General features: G+C 46.5%; 1 protein-coding gene across 1 annotated transcript; it reads left to right on the top strand.

Moving 5' to 3' along the window:
• Positions 1-7,342: 7,342 nt before the first annotated feature.
• On the top strand, positions 7,343-18,241 carry LOC119179260 (uncharacterized). The gene is made up of 10 exons (XM_075869982.1): positions 7,343-7,390; positions 8,620-8,649; positions 9,182-9,217; positions 9,958-10,128; positions 10,609-10,808; positions 11,510-11,604; positions 12,699-12,816; positions 14,634-14,780; positions 17,009-17,122; positions 17,995-18,241. Exons 1-10 carry the CDS (start codon positions 7,351-7,353, stop codon positions 18,148-18,150), a joined length of 1,107 nt encoding a protein of 368 aa, XP_075726097.1. The 5' UTR covers positions 7,343-7,350; the 3' UTR covers positions 18,151-18,241.
• The last annotated feature ends 3,264 nt before the right edge of the window (positions 18,242-21,505 follow it).

The raw sequence follows: 21,505 nt of genomic DNA, 5'->3' as shown, positions 1-21,505 counted from the left end.
AACCAACATTTTAGATCATGGCACGAATATACTGTTCAACAAAGAAAATGAGCACTTAAGTTTAGGCTACTCCAAAAGTTATTATTTCCTAGACGGACGCAAAGAAGAAGGAAGGTCAAAGAGTAAAGAACAGAGGGGTAGGCACACCACACCTCCCGTCAATGTCACCACGAGAGCACATTGCTAAAACTTCTACCTGGCGTTGAGAGACGTCAGCTTAATTTCGACCGCATGTGGGTCGCTAACACGCAGTTAATTCGCTGAAGCTTTTGTTGCCACTAGTCTATATGCGATTATGATATTTGTCTCTTACGTTTCAGGTTCGACGATGTCTGCTCGTAAGTGTGTTTAAACGTTTTGAGGCAAGAGTGGGCTAGCATTGTAGTGCGAATGGTTGTCCAATTTAAAATGCAGCTCTCATGAATGAGCGGCACAGTGTCTACGAATCTACTTGCGACAAAAAACATTGAATGAGCAAGCGTTCCGTGTGTAAGCAATCTAAAGAATGTAACGAACATATGTGCTAAACTAGTTGTATAAACGGTGGTAATGTGCCTTGGACTTGCTGGCAGACGTTTCTATCGCTAGTCCTGTACAACTGAGTCTGTTTGTTTTGAAAAGCTAGCAGTGCAGGCATTCAATGAAACCGTATTATTGGCGGTTCATGAATATTTCATGGTGTGGGAGGAGGAAGCAACAAAAGGGAGGAGGCAGGGAGGTTAATCAGAAAGACATCCGGTTGGCTACCCTACACTGGGGGATTAGGGAAGGGGACAAGAAAGACGAGAAAGAGGGAAGAGAGGGAAAAGAAAAAAAAAAGGTCGGGGAGAGACTGACAGCAATGTTCAGAAAATAGGAGTGAGCGGATGGAAAAAAAATCACAGCATATCCACGGACTGAATGATGGTGAGTGGAACGAAGCATCCATCAGTCCATCCGTGCGTCCGTCCGTGCGTGCATCCATCTGTGCGTCCGTCTGTCCATGCGTTCATGGGTGTGTCTGTCCGTTCATCCGTCCGTGCGTCTGTTCCTGCGTTCGTGCGTGCGTGCATCCGTTTGGGCGTTAATCCATCCGTGCGTCCGTCCACTAGTCCGTCGGTCCGTGCGTCCATCCATCCGTCCGTCCGTGTGTCCATCTGTGCATCCTCTTATCTGTCCATCCAGCCGTCCATCCGTGCACATCTCTGTCTGTCCATCCGTCCGTCCATCTGCTTGTATATCTGTCCGTCCTTGCGTTCATCCGACCGTCGATCCAGTGAACACTTCAAGTATCAGCATCTCGCATCTTCACGTCATATATTTGTCATATGTAAGTACCACCATCCAGCGGATATTCGAAGGACTAAACGAGAGGTGGCTGCCTACTACTACTACTGCTACTACTACATCGCGGTCGCACGACCCACAGCATTAGGGGCTTCGCCCCTAAAATTTAGGGAGGAGGAAGAGACGAGAGGAGCTGGTTTTCTCTTTTACCAACATATAAAAGGGTCGTGTGCAACCATTCGTGCTTAAAGAGAAAAAATGGGGGAGCAAACTGCGCAGCCAATTCTTAATTCGTGCCTGGAGAGTTGACAAGCAGAGTTGGAACGGCCTATTTCTCAAGCGCCTTCTCTTCGTGGAGAAGCCCGCACAAACTCGTCGAAGGGCTATATCATTCAACATATTTTTGCCGTACAAAAATGTTTGCTGCTACTGCATGATAGCTGACATGAGCCATAACCATTCGGGTCAGAGACGTGCTTCTTGCCACGGGGTTAGCCGCACGCCTGGCATCAGGCTGAATACTGTGATAAAAAAATAAAACGCAGTATCTACACAACCGCGCCCCAGAATTAAACTGGCGGTAGAAAACGATCGCTTTTCAAGAAGCGAGTTCAAGGTGGTGACGCGCGCGTGACGTAGCTTGTTTTCCTCTTTGCTATCGCTGCCCCCTCTGGCTTCCAGCACACTCGTCGGGACGAAAACGAGAAAGCATTCGAAGCATACGTAGCCAATCCCAATTCCCAGGATTCGCCGACGTCTCAACGTGGCGCCATCTCTCGGCGGCAGAAGCGGCCTCCTGCCAGGGCTGAATGGGAAATATATAAAGAACAATGATTTTTTTTTTCAATTTAGCCGGTTATAATATGACTCCGGGCACAGACATGCTCCAACATTTCGATGAAACTTCACTATCGCACTAGAAAGCGCCTGGCTTCCCGGTGCAATTGAACACCGCGAATGGGATCTCATTGTTGTATATTAAACACACCGGGAATCCACGTGGTTTGTAGTGCGACACTGTAATTTTTACAGAATGGTTATAATTATTCCTGCCGTATAGAATCGGGAGTAGTCGTTTCTGCTGAGTATCTTCTTCCGCCAAGGCCGTCGCGGTCGCCAACAAGAGTCAACAGTTGCGCTTACGGGCAAATGTCCCCAAGTTCTAGTCACGTGTACTCCTCTCGCGCTTGAAGTATTAAAAAAAATTGCGGTGATCGATTCATCAGGTCATAAACTTCGATAGAAAAAAAAACTAGCAAGGGCGAAGCAACGAATGCGACAGCAAGAAATTGTAACATCACACAAAGTAAGGCTACCAGCTAAGTCTCTTGGATTCAGTCTCACGCAACTCCACAAAACGCTGACCTGAGAGAATACGGCCGCTCCAGGGAATGAAGCTCTTTTCGCACAGTCTCTTAGCTCAGAGGGCACCGCAATAAGAAGGTATTATTACGAGCCGTCTGCCGATGCCTGCCGACATAGCGCACGCCTTGGCGATCGTGACCACGCTCTTATAATCGAAGTTAACAGTTGCTGCTCCAGAAACGACCCCCCCCCCCCTTGCATTTCATCATGCACCTTTAATACGGGAAGGACGTTTTCTCTCTGTTACAGCAACAATCCACGGCAGGCCTCACACGCAGGGCGAAGTTATCGCACGCGCCCTCCATGCGACGGAGATGGAACGCCTCGTTTCATTTCTGCTTCAGCTGCGTTGGGTGGCCCTCGCCAACGTGTTCGTACGGGCGGATAGAACATAAGGTGCGCGAGGAGCTGCTATCAATTTGGACTTTATAAGGAACAGGAAGACGACGGTGATGGCGACGACCCGTCGAGAGTGTTCATATTGATACGCAAACAGCCGGCACAGCCTGTCTGGAAGAAAGAGAAAGACGACGTTGGTGGCTGGTTTATGAACTGTCGCCATCTTGTTCGCCGACCACAGTGCATCGTATTTAATTTATTAAATAAGTTACCCGTAACATTATTTGTGGAGGTGCGGGGTAGCATATGCAAGCCGCCTGCTATCTACAGCCGAGCGCAACTATTCAATCACGGAACGTGAGTGTCTCGCTCTCGTGTGGGCAGTCGCCAAGTTTCGCCCATACTTATACGGGCGTCCATTCCGGGTAGTCACCGACCATCACGCGCTCTGCTGGCTGGCCTCACTCAAGGATCCCACAGGACGCCTCGCTCGTTGGTCCCTGTGATTACAAGAATATACGTTCACCGTAACGTACAAAACAGGGCGGTCACACCAAGATGCTGATTGCTTATCACGCTACCCCGTGGAAGAGGCTGCCCCTACAGACACCTTTTCAGACCTTCTGTCTGTGACGCAGCTACTCAACCTTGGGCACGAACAACGCCTGGATGCTTCCCTGCGAACCATCATTGGCAAACTTGAGTCAAGGCCTCGCGACGCATCTCTACAAATGTTCCTGGTAAAAGACGGCATCCTGTAACGCCGTAACCTCGATCCATATGGCCATGACTTGCTCCCCGTCATACCAGCACATCTTCGTGCGACTGTTCTCAACCAACTTCATGACGCTCCTTTGGCGGGCCACTTGGGCGTCTCTCGCACATACGACCGTGTACGTCGTCGTTTCTTTTGGCCTGGTCTTGCCCGCTCTGTTCGACGCTACGTCGCCGCTTGTGAACCCTGCCAGCGCCGCAAAAAGCCATCTTCCCTACCAGCTGGATTCCTTCAGCCGATCGACATTCCCATCGAACCTTTTTTTCGAGTTGGCCTCGACCTGCTTGGCCCATTCCCGATCTCCAGCTCAGGCAACAAATGGATCGCTGTTGCCACTAACTATGCGACACGGTACGCTATCACACGAGCACTTCCGACGAGTTGCGCAACCGATGTGGCGGACTTTCTGGTATATGATATTATTTTAGTACACGGAGCTCCACGCCAACTTCTCACTGACCGGGGCCGCACCTTCCTATCAGCTGTCGTTGATGAAATCCTGCGCTCTTGCTCTGCCAAGCACAAGTTTGCCACTTCGTACCATCCGCAAACGAACGGTCTTACGGAGCGCCTCAACCGCACCATAACCGACATGCTTTCTAAATACGTAGCGGCCGACCACCGGGACAGGGACGTTCATTTGCCTGATGAAGAACGTACAGCGCGAACACAAGACGGGAATACTAAAGAAGGGACACAGACAAGCGCTGTGTCCCTTCTTTAGTATTCCCGTCTTGTGTTCGCGCTGTACGTTCTTCATCATGCAATACCAACTAGCCCAAAGTTTCACTCTTCTAAGTTCATTTGCCATTTGTGACGTTCGCATATAATTCGTCACGTCACGACACTGCCGGCTATTCACCATTCCATCTTCTATACGGCCGAGAACCCGCCCTACCATTTGACACCTTGCTGCCCTCGGTCACTGAGTATGTCGGCGAAGCCATCGCGCGAGCCGACCACGCACGCCAACTCGCCCGCAGCCGCCTGCAGGCTTCACAGGAGCGCCAAAGACAGCTCTACGATTCCCATAATCGAAACGTGCACTTTTCACCGGGTTCCCTTGTCCTCCTCTGGTCCCCCACTCGGCGTGTCGGGCTTTCTGAAAAACTGCTGTCACGCTACACTGGACCATACCGCGTCGTTCGCTAGGTGACTGACGTTACATACGAGATCGTTCCAGCCGATTCAACGTCATCACCGTCACCTTCGAGTGACATCGTGCACATAGCTCGACTCAAGCCCTATCACCCTGCCTCCTTTTACCGCATCCGAGTCGCCCAAGCACCGAGACGGTGCTTCTACCACCGGGGGGTTATGATACGCAACAGCCGGCACAGCCTGTCTGGAAGAAAGAGAAAGACGACGTTGGTGGCTGGTTGTTTATGAACTGTCGCCATCTTGTTCGCCGAGCACAGTGCATCGTATTTAATTTATTAAATAAGTTACCCGTAACAATATAATCGAAATGTGCTTCAGGACCTAGATTTGTAAAACTGTTTTCTCACGCGCAGTATTACTGCGAAGAAGCGAACTTTGCCGGAACGCTCCAGCGAGATTGCGCGTGCTCTCGCTAACTTCAAAGACGAGCCGCATGGCGGCGCGCACTGCCTTTTGTAGACATGGATAGAGGATGAGGGGGTTCTGAGGGAACTGCAGAATGGGTTTCGGAAACACAGGAGGTTGGAAGACAATCTGTTCTCACTGACGCAGTGCATCGAAATAGCAGAAAAGGAACACAGGCCCCTGTGGCTAGCATTTTTGGATATCAAGGGAGCGTACGATAGCGTGGTTCAAGATGACTTGTGGGGAATACTGGACACAGTTCGTGTGGAAGATGAAGTCGCTAATCTTTTAAAGGGATATCTATAAAGGTAACAAGGCAGTTATAAATGGGAAAAAGAGGTATCCAAGCCTACAGAAGTAAAACGGGGGCTCAGGCAGGGGTGTCCTCTGTCACCCTTGTTATTCATGATGTACCTACAAGGATTAGAGGCCAAATTAGAGGGAAGTGGACTGGGCTTCTACCTCTCGTCGTCAAACAAGCAAAACTCATTGAACAGACACTACCAGCATTGATGTACGCAGATGCTAATGGCCGACAACAAGAAAGATCTGCAGAGATTGATGGACATCTGCGGTAATGAGGAAGATAGGTTAGATTTTAGATTCAGTAAGGAAAAATCAGCAGTCATGATTTCTAATGACAATGAAGGTAGTGAGCTTAGAATACAGGAGGTCACGCTAGAGATAACAGATAAATACAAATATCTGGGCGTATGGATAAGGAATGGGGCCGAGTACCTAAGGGAACACGAAATATACGTGTCGACTAAAGGTAACAGGAATGCAGCGGTAACGAAAAACAGGGCACTGTGGAATTACAATAGGTATGATGTTGTGAGAGAAGTATGGAAAGGGGTCATGGTTCCGGGTCTAACGTTCGGCAATGCGGTCTTGTGGATGAGATCAGAAGTTCAAGCAAGATTAGAAATTAAGCAACGAGGAATAGGTAGGCTTGCCTTAGGAGCTCACGGGAATACACCAAATCAGGGAGTACAAGGTGAAATGGGATGGACATCATTTAAGGGCAGGGAAGCTAGCAGCAAGATAAAATTTGAGAAGCGATTGAGAGAAATGGGGGAGGAGCGTTGGGCTAGGAAGGTATTCAGCTACTTGTACATTAAGAATGTCGATACAGAATGGAGGTAGAGAACCAGAAAATTGACTGGTAAATACTTGGAAAACAGCAGGGGGCCAAACCAAAAAGAATTATCGGTTAAGAAAAAGGTGAAGGAAGCTGAGACCGATATGTGGAGAATTGGCATGAATAAGAAGTTTGCACTAGAGATCTATGAAACTTTTAAGCAGGAAATTGCCAAGGAAAGGATCTATGATAATACTCGGGGTAATTCTCTACTGTTTGAGGCCAGGACGGGAGTATTGCCAACCAAGACATATCGGGCCAAATGCGGAGGGGTAGACACGGTATGCAGTGCATGTGGAGAGGAAGAAGAAACGGCCGAACACTTGATAATCTGTAGAGGGCTTCACCCTATTGTTCAGGATGATGGCGCAGAGTTTTTCAAAGCACTGGGGTTTAGGGACCGGGAGGGCAAAATAGACTTTAAGCGGGTAGACTTCACTAGAAGGAGGTTATCTGATTGGTGGCTAAAGTCAAGGCACGAGTGAAAATTAAACCCTTCACTGCAAATTACGAATCCTCAAACTCCATTAAAAAAAATAAATCTAGTTTTTAATTCATTAAGCATTACGGCTTAGTGGCGCTAGCCACCGCCCGATCTAAAGGGTACAGCCATATCCATCCATCCATCCATCCATTCATCCATCCATCCATCCATCCATCCGTCCGTCCGTCCGTCCGTCCGTCCGTCCGTCCGTCCGTCCGTCCGTCCGTCCGTCCGTCCATCCATCCATCCATCCATCCATCCATCCATCCATCCATCCATCCATCCATCCATCCATCCATCCATCCATCCATCCATCCATCCATCCATCCATCCATCCATCCATCCATCATGTCTATGAATAGCAGTGTATTGCCGTACTGTTGCTAACGCTATCATTCAATTCCAGCCTCGCCTATGCAGTTCGCACAGGATGTTTCTTCTGACGCACCACCGAGTAAGTGCTGATCTATCTATCTATCTATCTATCTATCTATCTATCTATCTATCTATCTATCTATCTATCTATCTATCTATCTATCTATCTATCTATCTATCTATCTATCTATCTATCTATCTATCTATCTATCTATCTATCTATCTATCTATCTATCTATCTATCTATCTATCTATCTATCTATCTATCTATCTATCTATCTATCTATCTATCTATCTATCTATCTATCTATCTATCTATCTATCTATCTATCTATCTATCTATCTATCTATCTATCTATCTATCTATCTATCTATCTATCTATCTATCTATCTATCTATCTATCTATCTATCTATCTATCTATCTATCTATCTATCTATCTATCTATCTATCTATCTATCTATCTATCTATCTATCAGTCTGTCTATCTGTCTATCTGTCTGTCTGTCTGTCTGTCTGTCTGTCTGTCTGTCTGTCTGTCTAAAACGCGTACACGAGTAAGCGCAAGGTGAACTGTTTATAGAGAGCACTTGATAGAATCGCATTTCGAACGTGCCAGCGATTTCTATGTAACTCGTCATGAAGCAAGTAGCTTGGAAGTGATATAGTTCGTCTTTTTGACAAGTTCTTCAATACTGTTATTCCTTATGCAAAAAAAAGATACTGACCATTTACATATACGTAAGTTAACCCAGAAATCTCTGAAAACATAGAAACAAGCGAATAAAATTTAAAAACGAAAGAAATGAAAACCACGTTAACATAAATTAGGTCATATATTGGACATACACGTTATCCAAACTTTTTTTAGCAACCGCAAAGGAAACAAACACACAAAAAACGCTACGCATAGGTCTATAGAGACTACACGGCATTATGTCAACAGTAATATTCAACTTCTAACGCAAATTTGTCGTGCTAAATATATGGCTAGTTAGAAACAAATAATGTAAAAACTGAACGTATACCGGCTCACAGCAGGAACAGGCTATACAAACCAAGTGGCATGAAATATTGCGGACTAAAATACAAGGCCGAGTTCGAACGCAACTGTGAGGGCCACGCTGAAGCGCGTATTAAAGAGCAAAAGAAGTCCACTTGCGAGACACAGAAGCTCTTCACGAATTGAAAGGTGATTTTGCTCTGAGTCAGAGTAGATGCATCAGAGATGAATGCAGTCATAGATGAATGCTCAAAATAACTATTGTTACATCACCTAGAAAGCAATATTTTTTGAATCTTTTTTCAGCTGCCAGGCAGATGGAGGAGACATTCGAAGGTAATAAACTCTTTCAATGACACATGCATAGAGTGACACCCGTGAATAAACGTCTTCTGAATGGCAATAAAATTGTCCCGCTTCAATTTAACAGTTAAACTGCATAACGAGATTAAAGATAATGGCTAGTTAACTGTCAGAATAACATTTGAAAATTAACTTCATTGAAAGGTCATGAGCACTTGAGATCATTGCGGCACCTGGCGGAACAGGCTTCAACCACGCTCTATTTTCTACTTGGCCTCCGAGATTTGTTTCAGCAAACTGGGCCGAAACGGATAGTTCTAGTTCACGTTATTAAAAAGTCATATGAACACGGCCGCTTACGCGTCAATGAACAGTTAATGTTCAAGCTAATGAAGAGGGCCGCTAGCGCGTGTGCAAAAAATGAGAGGAGACTGTGCGTTCAAAACTTGATCGCAACGCTGAAAAACCTTATGCGAGACAAACATGTCTTTGCGTCATGTGCCACGTTCTTCTTCAAGTACGCACAATCACCCCTTAGCACTAATCGTTGCTTCTCTGTTTGCAGAACCACCAAGGCACCGAAAACAGCTGGTTACCTATCGTAAGTGCAGCCCGACCAGGATGTCCGCTAGCGAGTTTCATGCGATATTAAGTACTCACGATTGTAAATGTTGTTTGTGATGTTGTTGCTAAGCTGACATTTAACCAGTAAGGCATTTGAATAGTTTCACTCCACGAATACAGAAAATACGAAAAGAAAGTCGACTGCACATCCTCTACTGGAACTGAGATAGAGAGGCGTTGTACTAAGAAACAGGGTACTAAATCTATCTATCTATCTATCTATCTATCTATCTATCTATCTATCTATCTATCTATCTATCTATCTATCTATCTATCTATCTATCTATCTATCTATCTATCTATCTATCTATCTATCTATCTATCTATCTATCTATCTATCTATCTATCTATCTATCTATCTATCTGTCTATCTATCTGTCTGTCTGTCTGTCTGTCTGTCTGTCTGTCTGTCTGTCTGTCTGTCTGTCTATCTATCTATCTATCGATCTATCTATCTATCTGTCTATCTATCTATCTATCTATCTATCTATCTATCTATCTATCTATCTATCTATCTATCTATCTATCTATCTATCTATCTATCTATCTATCTATCTATCTATCTATCTATCTATCTATCTATCTATCTATCTATCTATCTATCTATCTATCTATCTATCTATCTATCTATCTATCTATCTATCTATCTATCTATCTATCTATCTTTACCTTGCCTTGTGTTCGCGTACACATATCGAATTTGAGACCTGTCTGCAGACGACTCCCCGATACGCGTGACGCCCAACGTGCTGCTGTGTGCCACCAATGGCCGCGGAGCAGACAAACTGGCTGCATCTCTGGACACCTACTGCACGCACGTCATCTACACCGGACCGCTGGCCATGGAACACTCCACGTCCAGCGGAAAGCTACAGGTGCAGGTCCGAGGTACGACCGATATTGATAGGCGTTGCTTCTTGTGAAATCCAGTGTTCTCAAGACTTCTTATCATCATAATATACCTATAGTCACGCCTTCAGTTTGGTTTTTCGAACTGCACGATGCCGTAATCAGAATGTAAAGCTCTTTCCATAATTATTGACTTACTACATGTTTGAAAACAGAGGTAGGAGCTGTTTACCCACTGAGACGCATAGAACGACGCCGCGACACGTTGGCTCCGCCCAGCCTAAAGCTCGCTGCCCTTCATGATGACGTGAGAACTGGCGTGGCAACCGAGAAGCGGGCTCCAAGCACTGCGGAACGGGGAAACCACAGCCTTTCGCGTAGTCACGTGATCAGAAATGGTTGAGGCGAGCTTTGGGCTGGGCGGAGCCTGCGCGTCGCTACAAGCGCTCCAGTATGCTGACGGCACCTACCGCTGTTCCCAAACGTGCAGTAGGTATATAATGAGGGCTCGCCTTGCAGACCGCGAGGGTTACCGGGTGTTCAGCAGCCTGAGCCGGAACCACGAGCGGTACCTGTCGTTTCGGTGGGGCACCGGCACCTGGAACGAGGGTGACGTCCTGCAGGCGCTGGTCGCACACCTGCGCCTCGAGCGGCTCCGCGGCGTAGAGATGGTCATGGCCAGCCACATGCAGAGGACCAGGTTCATCAGGTTCTGCCAGGTGAGCAGCGGGGTGAAAGTGCCGAGACGCATTGCCGACACCTTTAGAATGACTTGCCATGAGAGCGAAAACCTGTGATGTCACAAGCACGCCAACCCAGTCGCAGAACACAATAAGATACCGTTTTTGTTATTCCTCGTGTCACCGCATTAGTCTACTAATGCGAACTTGTGCTTTCACGACGTTTGTCTACCGGCACGCAGGGGCGTAATAGGTTGAACCTACTTCATGGAAAAGCGCAAAGTACGTCGTGACATACGGAAGGACACAACGAAAACTGTCAACGATGTTGTAAATTTGCACCGAGCGAAAGTAGAACGTATTACACATTCACATTGTCAGCCAGCAGCTGTCCTTCATACGCCAAGACAGATTACAAACTAACACTGACCAGCTGAAAAGATATTGTGCACTCGGGTGCGCCAGCTGTGTCGGCACACCATTATAGCATTGCCGTCCAAGGAGCCGGAATTCTTGAGTTGAAACCTTTTGCAACCTGTCTTAACGTATGCCTGCCTTCTCTCCTTGCTGTATTGAAGACAGACATTTGTCGAAACATCGGCTGCTGCGATAGCCCGCGTTCAAAAATATTCATCCGACATATAAGCTTAGTTAGCTTAAGGTAATATTGCTTAGCTGAAGTAATGCTCTGGCATTGGAGCCGAACGTGAAGCTCGCTCAAATTCCTTCCAATTGTGCAGAACTTTGTGCACAAGATGAAGAACAACGAAAGCCTCATCATCAAGGTGCAGAGGACGGTGGAGCTCACAAAGGGCCTCTTCGAAAGGCTGGCTAGGCAAGTAACACAAATTGATACGTTGTTGCACGCGGCGCGCCGACACAAAAAGTTGCTCGCCCAAGAAACGGCGTGAAGAAAAAAAAAAACACTCGTGACGAACAATACCGTAATACCGTAATGATATAACCCTCACAGCCGCGAAAAACTGGAATCGTTAACGTTTAGTGTTATCACTTGCATGCTCATGAAAAAATCTGTGCAATGCGAAGCGTACCCTAAAAGAAATAACCCCGAAGTTGATTGCATGCTGGCCCTAACCCGGGCACAAAGTGCAAGAAACAATATATGCATCGGAATAATCGCAAACTAATATAGATTACTCTTGCACATAAAAAAAAACACAAACTCGATCTTGTCATTTGACCCACTTCCCTTCCTCTATACCATTGAATCGAAATTGCACCATTGACGTGTACCAATGGACGTCATCATCGTATCAGTTATCAAATATCATAACTACTAAAAATTGTTCAACATATAATTTTTTCTTATGGACCTCGAATAAAAGAATATTTAAGGCTTTCTCTTAGATTCTCGGATATCTTATAAATGTCATCGCATTATGTTCAGTTCTTCAGCGTATTGTATGCGTTCGGGTTCATGCTACATAGAAGTGTGGCAGCTCTGGCTAGTTGGTATGGCATGACCATAGTTATAGCGCGAAAACAAAACGACGACACAGAGACAAGAAGGACACGAAAGACACGAGCGCTCGTGTCTTTCGTGTCCTTCTTGTCTCTATGTCGTCGTTTCGTTTTCGCGCTATAACTATCGTTCATGCTACAGTTTGAATGCGTTAAAGTGGACATTATTGAAATATGTGTCCTGTCACTATTAGTTTTCCCCGTATTGTGAAACACGTAGTTCGTTAATGTCGAACGCAGACAGGAGCAGTAGTCTCTTCAGAGCACACGGCCTCAAGTTTCGCTCCTCTTACTGTAGAAGACAGAAATACGTCTCATACTACAGACTAATAATATTAATAAAGCTCCAATGATATGACATATACAGAGAATAAAAGATCGTACTCGAGTAAAACTGTGTTCTTTCATAAGACACAAAATAAAAAGCGCGTGCTCCCGTGCTTCCAGCATTCCACTGTTCCTGGTACTGGAGACCCAGGTGGCGCAGATGACGGACATGACGACCAAACGGTACCCCAACCCGTACCAGCCATTTGCCGGGTCGCACAACAGGGACGTGTACATGGTACGCGACTTAGTCGATGACGTCACTTGCTCTCGAACTTTGTGGGCAATTTCTTGAGAATTAAAAAAAAAACACCATGGTTCAGCACAGCCACAGCATAAGACGGAGGAGCGGTCATCACAAAGGCCGTGCTGAACTCTTACCAGGGCAGTTACAGCCCGTAGTGTGGCGAGGAACTCGGCACACCATGAATCATCACATTTTTAAAGTATAGCGAAGCATTCACGACGAGTTTGTGTACGTGCAGCGATGTCGCATGCCTCGTTCGGGCCACAGCGAATACGCGCATACACTCAAACGCACGCACGAATAATACGTAAAGCACGGTTGAAGCCCGCGAGGCGAATTCTGTCGCGCCAGCTGGAAAACCTAATGCGGCAAGGTGCCAGCGCCTTAAAACGTGTGTTCTATGAAGCGCGAGGCACTAACAGAATCGGTACCGTATTCGAAGGCAAATAAGAATTACCACAGACTGGCAGAAAGAACGCTCTTATGTTTTGCAAGCCGTTATTAACAAGATGACCGGGTAAGGTGAAATTATTCCGGGCATTGTTACAGTGACGTCCCTTCTGTAAGACGCCAGAGCTCGTTGAATCGATAAAGCCGATGAACTATATTAAAGACGCCTCTATGTTGATTGTTGCGAACGAGGACCATCGAATGTTAATAAGCGAGCGACGGCCTCTGAATAATAATCAGTGAAAAAAAAAAACGTCTACACCAGGATGTCTACTACCACACTCGTGAGGTTGTCTCAGTCTAGGTGAGACCGTATACGTATACCTGTCAAATATCGTAACGGGACTGTAACAAGATTTGGAAATATTCTGACAAGATATTGTAACAAGAAAGATTGTGACAGGGCGCGCGTGCCTTGTTTACTCTGTCCGTGTGTGGTGGCGCTGCAGTTCCATTATGCTGTAAAGTATTGCTTGAAAAAATCGCAGCCCTATAGCACTCTGTACCGGCTGTTGACTGGTGAAGCTGAGGCGAGTGGCCCCAGTGTCTGTCACGGGCTTAAGCCGGAAGGTTCATTGATGTCATTTTCAGTTACTGGCTACGTCTGTCAAGAAATCATACCTGGCGCTTGCGAACCTTGTGCACACGTCATTATTGGTGAAGCGGCCATGACAGAGTGATTTTTTTTTCAATTTGTGGCAGCGATGTGCTAGTTTTTTTTTGCGCCAATAGAGCAGACAGATTTTGGTTTCGCGTAGTGAGGCTAAAGAAGTGGCACGAAACCCGAGTCACCTACGCCACTTATGATTTCATACTGTGACGTCATAGCGTCATAAAACGCACGAATTTGTGTCATAATCATGACATCATCTTGACGTAACATTACACGACGTCGTATGAGGACGTAATTGTGTCATGGTGTGGTCACCTGGTCACAGGTGTGACTATCCCAGAGGCAGTACGACTCCACGTGAGGAGCAGGAAACTTGAGGATAAAAGGAACAACGCAATCGACTAAACGCTTAAAGTAAATCAATGCGTGATTCTTAAAGTGCGCCTTGAAAGAAATATGTACCCCCTGATTGGTTAACCAAATGCTTTATAAGTGGGCAGCAGGCCTTCTGTGTTTTACAATTAAGAATGTAACATATTGACTGTTTAGGGGGAGACAGAAGGTTAGGTGGGCAGATGAGATTAACAAGTTTGCGGGTGTAAATTGGCAGCAGCAAGCACAGGACCAGGTTAACTGGCGGAACATGGGAGAGGCCTTTGTCCTGCAGTGGACGTAGTCAAGCTGATGATTATGATTATGATGATGATGATGATATTGACGGCAGTTTCTTATCTCGCGCATGCAGCGGTACCGGCTGTGGAGGGTGCACCCTTGGCGTCGCCAGCTGCGCCTAAACAACGTTTGTTTCACGCTCTCCTTCACGGTGATCAAGGCGCAAAAGGGAGCCACCAAGAACAGCATGCTCGCCTACTCCTACACCGGCCTCAAGGAGGTACGTTAACTCCTCTCCCTTCGGGGATCATTATCGCAGAACCGAAACCACCATCTCGCGTGCCGTTGAATGACTGTCAGCCTCTTTGTATAACTGTTCGAACCCGGTTAGTTTTCAAATGTTCACAAGTACGAACGCGCGATCCTCACAAAGAACAAATATTTTTTCTATTAGGGGTTTTAAGAGATCACCTGCACACCTATCATAAACGCCAGCTACTAACGCTCTTGTAGATAGGTTATATGCAGTCAAAGGCGAGGCTACGAAAACCACAAGGAAACACTGGAGTCGGGACATTGCTTCTGCCAGTTTCTAGAAATATGAACTATGTGACAATGTCCTCTTGTGTTTCAGCCACCATTTTTTCTCTAAGACCTACGACGTATGTATTAACAAAAGTCACAGTTCCTCTGAAAGGGTAATTAATGCGATAGCAACAAAAGGAATGTTATGCAATGAAATGCTAACAGCTGAGGTGCGTGCTGAGGTGCTTTATAGCTACATATGTCAGTTGTACGCACCTAATTTAGCTTGTATGAACCTAAGAATGGGAAGAGTTAGGAATACGAGCTAATGAATATTCACCTGTGCTTCGCCGATTACATTGCATTGCTGAGTAACTCGGGGGACGAACTGCAATTCGTGATTCCCGAATGAGACAACGAGAGCAGAAAGGTAGGTCTTAGAATTAATCTACAGAAAACGAAAGTAATGTATAACAACCTCGAAAGAAAACAGTGCTTCGCGATAGATATTGGAGCACTTGAAGTTGTAAGAGAATACGTCTACTGAGGAGAGGTAGTAACCGCGGAGCCGAACCACGAAATTGAAGTAACTAGAAGAATAAAAATGCGGTGTATAGCATATTCCGCAAAACATTTTTAAATCATGAAAGGTAGATTGCCACTATCCCTCAAGAAGAAGGCGTATAAAAGCTGCATATTGCCGGTACTTAACTACGGAGCAGAAACCTGGAGAGAAGAGTGTATCAGGAAACAAACGGGTGTTAAGGACATCATAGTCGAAATCATGAAGAGCAAATGATTATGGGCAGGGCACGCAGTGCGAAGGCAAGATAACCGCTGGCCATTAGTGATCACAGACTTGATTCCAAGTGAAGGCAAGCAGGTGAATAGGAGACAGAAAGTAGGGTGGGCAGATAAGATTAGGAAGTTTGCGGGTATGAAGTGGCAGCAGCAAACATAGGACCGAGTTGACTGGCGGAACATGGGAGAGGCCTTTGTCTTGCAGTGGGCGCGTCAGGCTGATCATGATGATGATGATTGTTTTGCGTGTCAGGTTTATTGACGTCATAACTGGTGCTTGCGAACCGCGTGCACCCATCACTATTGGTGGAGTGGCCGTGATAGCATAATTTTTTCTTTTCAATTTTTGTTGCAGCTATGCGCTACGAGCTCAAAGGGACAATATTAGGGACTCTTGATGCGTTCTCAGCGTTAGTAAGCGTTTGTTTGTGTATAGTATCATTTCCCAGCAAATGAATCATTAAAGAATATTATTTAAACTACAATACAAACTGATGTGACAATAGACAAAATATTTTTTTTTCAAAAGCACGCAATCATCGGGAAATGATCAAATTTGCACGGATTTTAAACCATATTAACAATGTTGGTAATATGTATATATATAATGAAAAGAAGGGGGTCGAGGACACTGCCCATGCGGTATATATCTAATACTCGGCAGCACACCTGGAAGGCAGCCCGATCGTGTACCATTAATCTCTACGAATTGATTGCTTTTAGACGAACATGCAGCAAACCAGGAGATCAGCATTCCAAGCATTTCTTCATTTTCAAGGTTCATGATCTGAAACTTGACATTGCTCAAAGGGACAGTATTGCGCCAAACACGTTACTGCATCGTCTTCAATCTTCCAACTATTGTTGAGCATGTTGTCTTTCGCACTCGACTTATAGGGTGGGGGAGGAGACGCCCAGACTAAACTCCCCCTCCACCTCTAATGGGGAACAATAAGCATACATATATAGTCGCCAGGAGTGTCCGCGTTACCGGTGACCCTATTACATAAATCATTGCGCAAGATCTGTTCCCCATCGGGATGCCAGAAAACATCCACTTGGTTGTGAGCACCCTGGTCAAACTTCTGGCTTCAACTGACGTGATGCAGGAAAGAATGGCAGTTTGCGACAGTGTGATGCTCGTGATAACACATATCAGCTTCGTCTTTCCCTTCCTGACAGGTTTGCCAGCAGAGGTCCATGGAGATGGGCGTGGACTGGAAGGCCTTGTCACGGTTCAGAGAGAACCGGACAGTCTTCTACGCATACGATAACAAGCAGACTATCACTAACAAGGTACGTACGTGCCTCAAATTGGGATTGGGTGCATTGTTTTATATGCAGACTATAGAATACCGCATACGAGCTGCTGCGGTTCATGGGGGCAGAAGTTAGGCGGGTCGATGAGATTAAGAAGTTGGCGGGTACAACGCAACAGCAGCAAGCAAAGGACCTGGTGGATTGTTGAAAGATGGGAGAGGCTTTTGTTCTGTATGGGACGTAGCCAGGCTGGTGATGTTGATCATGATGCTCGTGGTTCTCGCAAGAGAAGCTTTGGCAGCGCGTCACAAGCGACGACATTTACCGATGGGCTCAACACACTGTCATGCTTACCCTCGAATTTTCTTACATGTAACTTCCTACGAAAACTTCAGTGGGCAAATGTGGCTATGCGACCGTTAATATGTGACATTTCAAGAACGGCAGTCTTTCAGTGGAAGATGCAGGCTGGAAGAAATGAAGAAACACTTATGTCGGGAGGTGTCGCTGGAGTCGGCGTTTCTGCGAGCTCTTCGAGGCAATAACTCCCTTGCACTTGCAGCCTCAAAGAGAAATCAAGACTTGTAATGTCGGCCAGTATGATAATCATCCAGCATAATATTCATGGGTTTGCTACCTATCATTCCCATGCTCGATGAAGCGCCGTGCGTTGCAGCTTCCATAAACACTAGCGCCAGAGTTCCTTCTAGTGTATCTATAGTAAACATTACGATGCCAAGACTTGCGATGCCGCTGACCCTGGAAGCAGTGCAAAAACACATTAGGTTCAGAAAGCTTTGGCCGAACGTGGCATGGGAGATCAACACACCAATTTTGAAGATGATGTCTCTCACCTTAGATTCATACTAGTGGCAAACGCGTGGGGCGTGTTACTTCTTTTCTTTCAGCTATGGCGGCTGGCTCACGAGTTCCCGCGCTACTGCGTGGCGCTGTACGACGTGGAGCGGGACGACTTCGAGGACATCTGTCCGAGAAAGAGCGTACCGCTGCTGCGCGTCGTCCGCAAGCTGGTCACGGCCACGGCCCAGACGAGGCTGCTGTGAGCCACCGCTGCTCGTGCCCACCGTTTCTCCCCTATGCGGGAGCGCGAGCGTGGAGGATAGGGTTAGCGAAGGGGCATGCCTGTCCCTACCACTCTGGCTTAAGGGACTTACCCTGTTGCGGCGCTAATAAACGTATTACTTTGATCGCACAACTGTGGCATTGTGTCTCTGAGGTCGCTCTACGGAGATTGTAGGTTTTCGATACGGTGTCTTCCACAGACTGAAACTTCTTGCGCGTAGCTTACGCTACAATAGTGTGTTGTAAGATTACCTCCCATGCGCAAGGACAGGAAGCTGCAGGCGGGTGGGCAAGCGTGTAGTATATATATGGTTTGTGAAAGCACCATGGTCTGGGCCAATCTGGCTCGAAGAGGGCTGGCTGCGCAGTTTCGGCGCTACCTAATAGTTTCTTATGCGAAACTTCCTACCAAAACTCCAGTGGGCAACTGTGGCTATGCGACCGTTCATATGACATTTCAAGAACGGCAGACGTTCAGTGGAATATGCAGGCTGGCAGATGTGGGGGTGCCGACATCCCCTTTGAAGTTGTTTGTGCTGCGTGGCGCACATGTCTCACCCAAAAGCCGCATTTCGGGTTACGACTACCGGGTGGTAAGTGGCGTTGTGTTCGCGAGCGTTGATCACCACTATCATCATCATCTTAGTATAGCGTCGGCGGCGGCAAGCCTTGGTAGCGGCGAGCGAGAAATAAGCTGGTCTCTTCAGCGCGTGGCGGTCGTAGTGAACGGTTGTCTCTAGCGTGGGTCCCCTGTGCGTGGCACCGTGGGTTGCGCGTCGAGGGCCCTCGTGGTGGCGACGCCACCTTGGGTGTCTTATTGTGTTTGTCATGTTTCGGAGCGTATGGTAATATTGTGTAAGGATGTCCTAGCATGTTGATCACGATTGGTGTTATAATTATTCGGCTGACGATATAGTCGTTTTAAATTAGGCAAATAAATATATGTTGTTAGGTTTGTACCAACCGCGTCTGCTGTGTCCGTTCACTCCAAGAGCGTGGTGGTGGCACTCGCCAATTCGAAACCCCTCAAAGAAATGAAGAAATGCTTATGTCAGAAGGTTTCAGCGAGCGGACTCCTTTTCTTCGAGGCAATAACTGCCTTGCACCTGCAGCCTCAAATAAAAATGAAGACCTGTCGGTGCGTGTGAAGTCGTTGTCTTCTATAAACAGTTTTGTCTTGCCCAGGGACGTTGAAACTTCCTTTTTGAGCAGCGTGAATTGGGCCAGTAGCAGGTCCGTACCCAGGAATTTTTTTCCAGAAGTGTATCTTTGTAGAACGGCTAACTTTGACAAAACTGGCCGATACGAAGGCGTGTGAGTGAACAGTAAAGATTTCGTGTGATGTCAGAACTGCTTCACTACCCCCATAGTTAAGGAGACAGCCAGAGAAAGTGGACAGAGAAAGCATTTAAATTAACTTCTTTAATTACTGGAGGCAAGTAGTTGGGTCAAATGGGAAATCTGAAGCCTTTACTGTGAAGAGTGGAATATCGCTTGGAGATTACAAGTAAGTGGCCTCCGTTAATTGTTGCAGATCAATGAAATTCGACCGAATTCACAAAGAAAACCCGAAAAAGAAGCGTTTACGGGCGCGACCCGCGGACGGCCCGAACGACGCCACTCTTCACGACATCGATTGCGGTGATGTGCTCTGCCGTTGTTAACGAGTGCCTCTAAACGCAGTCGACACACCCACGAAGTGACGCTCGACCATCGTGGGTGTGTCGGAATAACACGGCAGTTGCAATCTATCGCGTTTATGTTTCGCAAATTAAATCGCCAACGGAAGCTCTCTGGAAGTGGCAGACGACTCTTCGCAGGAGGGGCTTTATTTAATTCATAGGTTGCCTTAACAGATGACTCTAGCCATGTTATGATGACGTCCGCCTCGGCAGAAAGATTTAGCTCAGCTTGTACTTGCTCGCTCAAGGCTGCGTCACAGCAGAGCTGATGAACGCCTAGCTCCATGATTCCGACTCGGCTTTGCATTCACACTCTCTCTTGTCTTTTCCTACCTCTCGCTGTGGCATGTACTACACATGGCCGTGTTTGCATCCCTTATTTTGTTTTTTTTTCTGGAGTATGTATTACACTCCAATCTCTCTCCACGCCTGCAGACAAATGTCCACCATAACAACACAATTGTAAAACTCTTATAGCGCACATGCGGCACAGAAAATGGGCATATCCCTTTATATATACTCGTTACACTGGTCCACTAAAGGGCGCACACGGGTGGCTAACACGGATAAGGTGCTGCACGTTGCAGGTTCTTTCGCTAACAATTTGTGACAAGTGCTTGGGGGACGATTGAGCACGTGCACAATGGTGGTCATATGACACATCTACGAACTACCACAAACCTCGAGCATAACAGGTCTGTTGTATAAGAAAGCATCGAACAAATATTTTATTTTATCCATTTTTGTCGATTCTATGACGTTCATTGTCATGGAATTCATTCATCGTTAACGGAGAGCAGTTTCATTTACATAACAATCGCCTGGTTGCTTAGTAGAGTCTTCGGATGTAGGAATATCACCAGATCGTTGACGGTCGTCGACATACAGAACCTACTTCAGCGAAGCTGAAGTTACTGCGGTGCCTCCGGTTCCCGTTGAAGGGCTGGCCCTGAGGAAAAGTAAGGCGCGTTACGTGGGGTAATCGCGTGATCTGAACGCTATAGAAGTCGCTACACAGTTGGTGGGCACTCTGGGAATAAGTATGCGTACCTTGCCTGCCACCACTAATAGCTCTACATAGAGTCCTGAACGATTGTTCTGGGAAAGACAGTCACAGTATTATAACGTTTTAGTCTGCACGATATTATGCCGTACGCAAAATACCAGGCGTATACGGGAATACCGGATGTGAACTACGCATGCGCACAGCCGGTAAAAACATGGCCGCAACGTTGAAAGTAGTTCCCGTCCACCTCGAATTCAGCAAGCAGATATCGTGCGCTCTGAATTTAAATGCGAAGCATTTCTTAGCGAACTTCGGCGGCTATGGTCGTGTCTATCTATCTAGCGGCCTATGACTTTTGGCTCTCTAGGCCGTTTCGATAATGGGATATATACCACAATTGATATGGCTTAACATGACTGTACGACTAGCAAAAGTGACTAGTCATAACATAATTTACAGTGGCATTTTTTAATTTGCTTTAGATCCAGGCCCTTTAAGCTATGACTGCAAGAAAATCGTGTCGATTCGGCACCATTTTCAAAAGCCGTACTCAAATAATCGATCCCGTAACCGTCGCGAGTGGTGATGAACGCTGGAGAAATCTCAGAGGACATGTATTACGTAATTGTTGTTTTTTATCCCCCGTAG

Source organism: Rhipicephalus microplus, chromosome 7 (assembly GCF_043290135.1).
Source record: "Rhipicephalus microplus isolate Deutch F79 chromosome 7, USDA_Rmic, whole genome shotgun sequence".
Classification (NCBI taxonomy): domain Eukaryota; kingdom Metazoa; phylum Arthropoda; class Arachnida; order Ixodida; family Ixodidae; genus Rhipicephalus; species Rhipicephalus microplus.
This window is presented reverse-complemented; position numbering and strand designations above follow the sequence as displayed.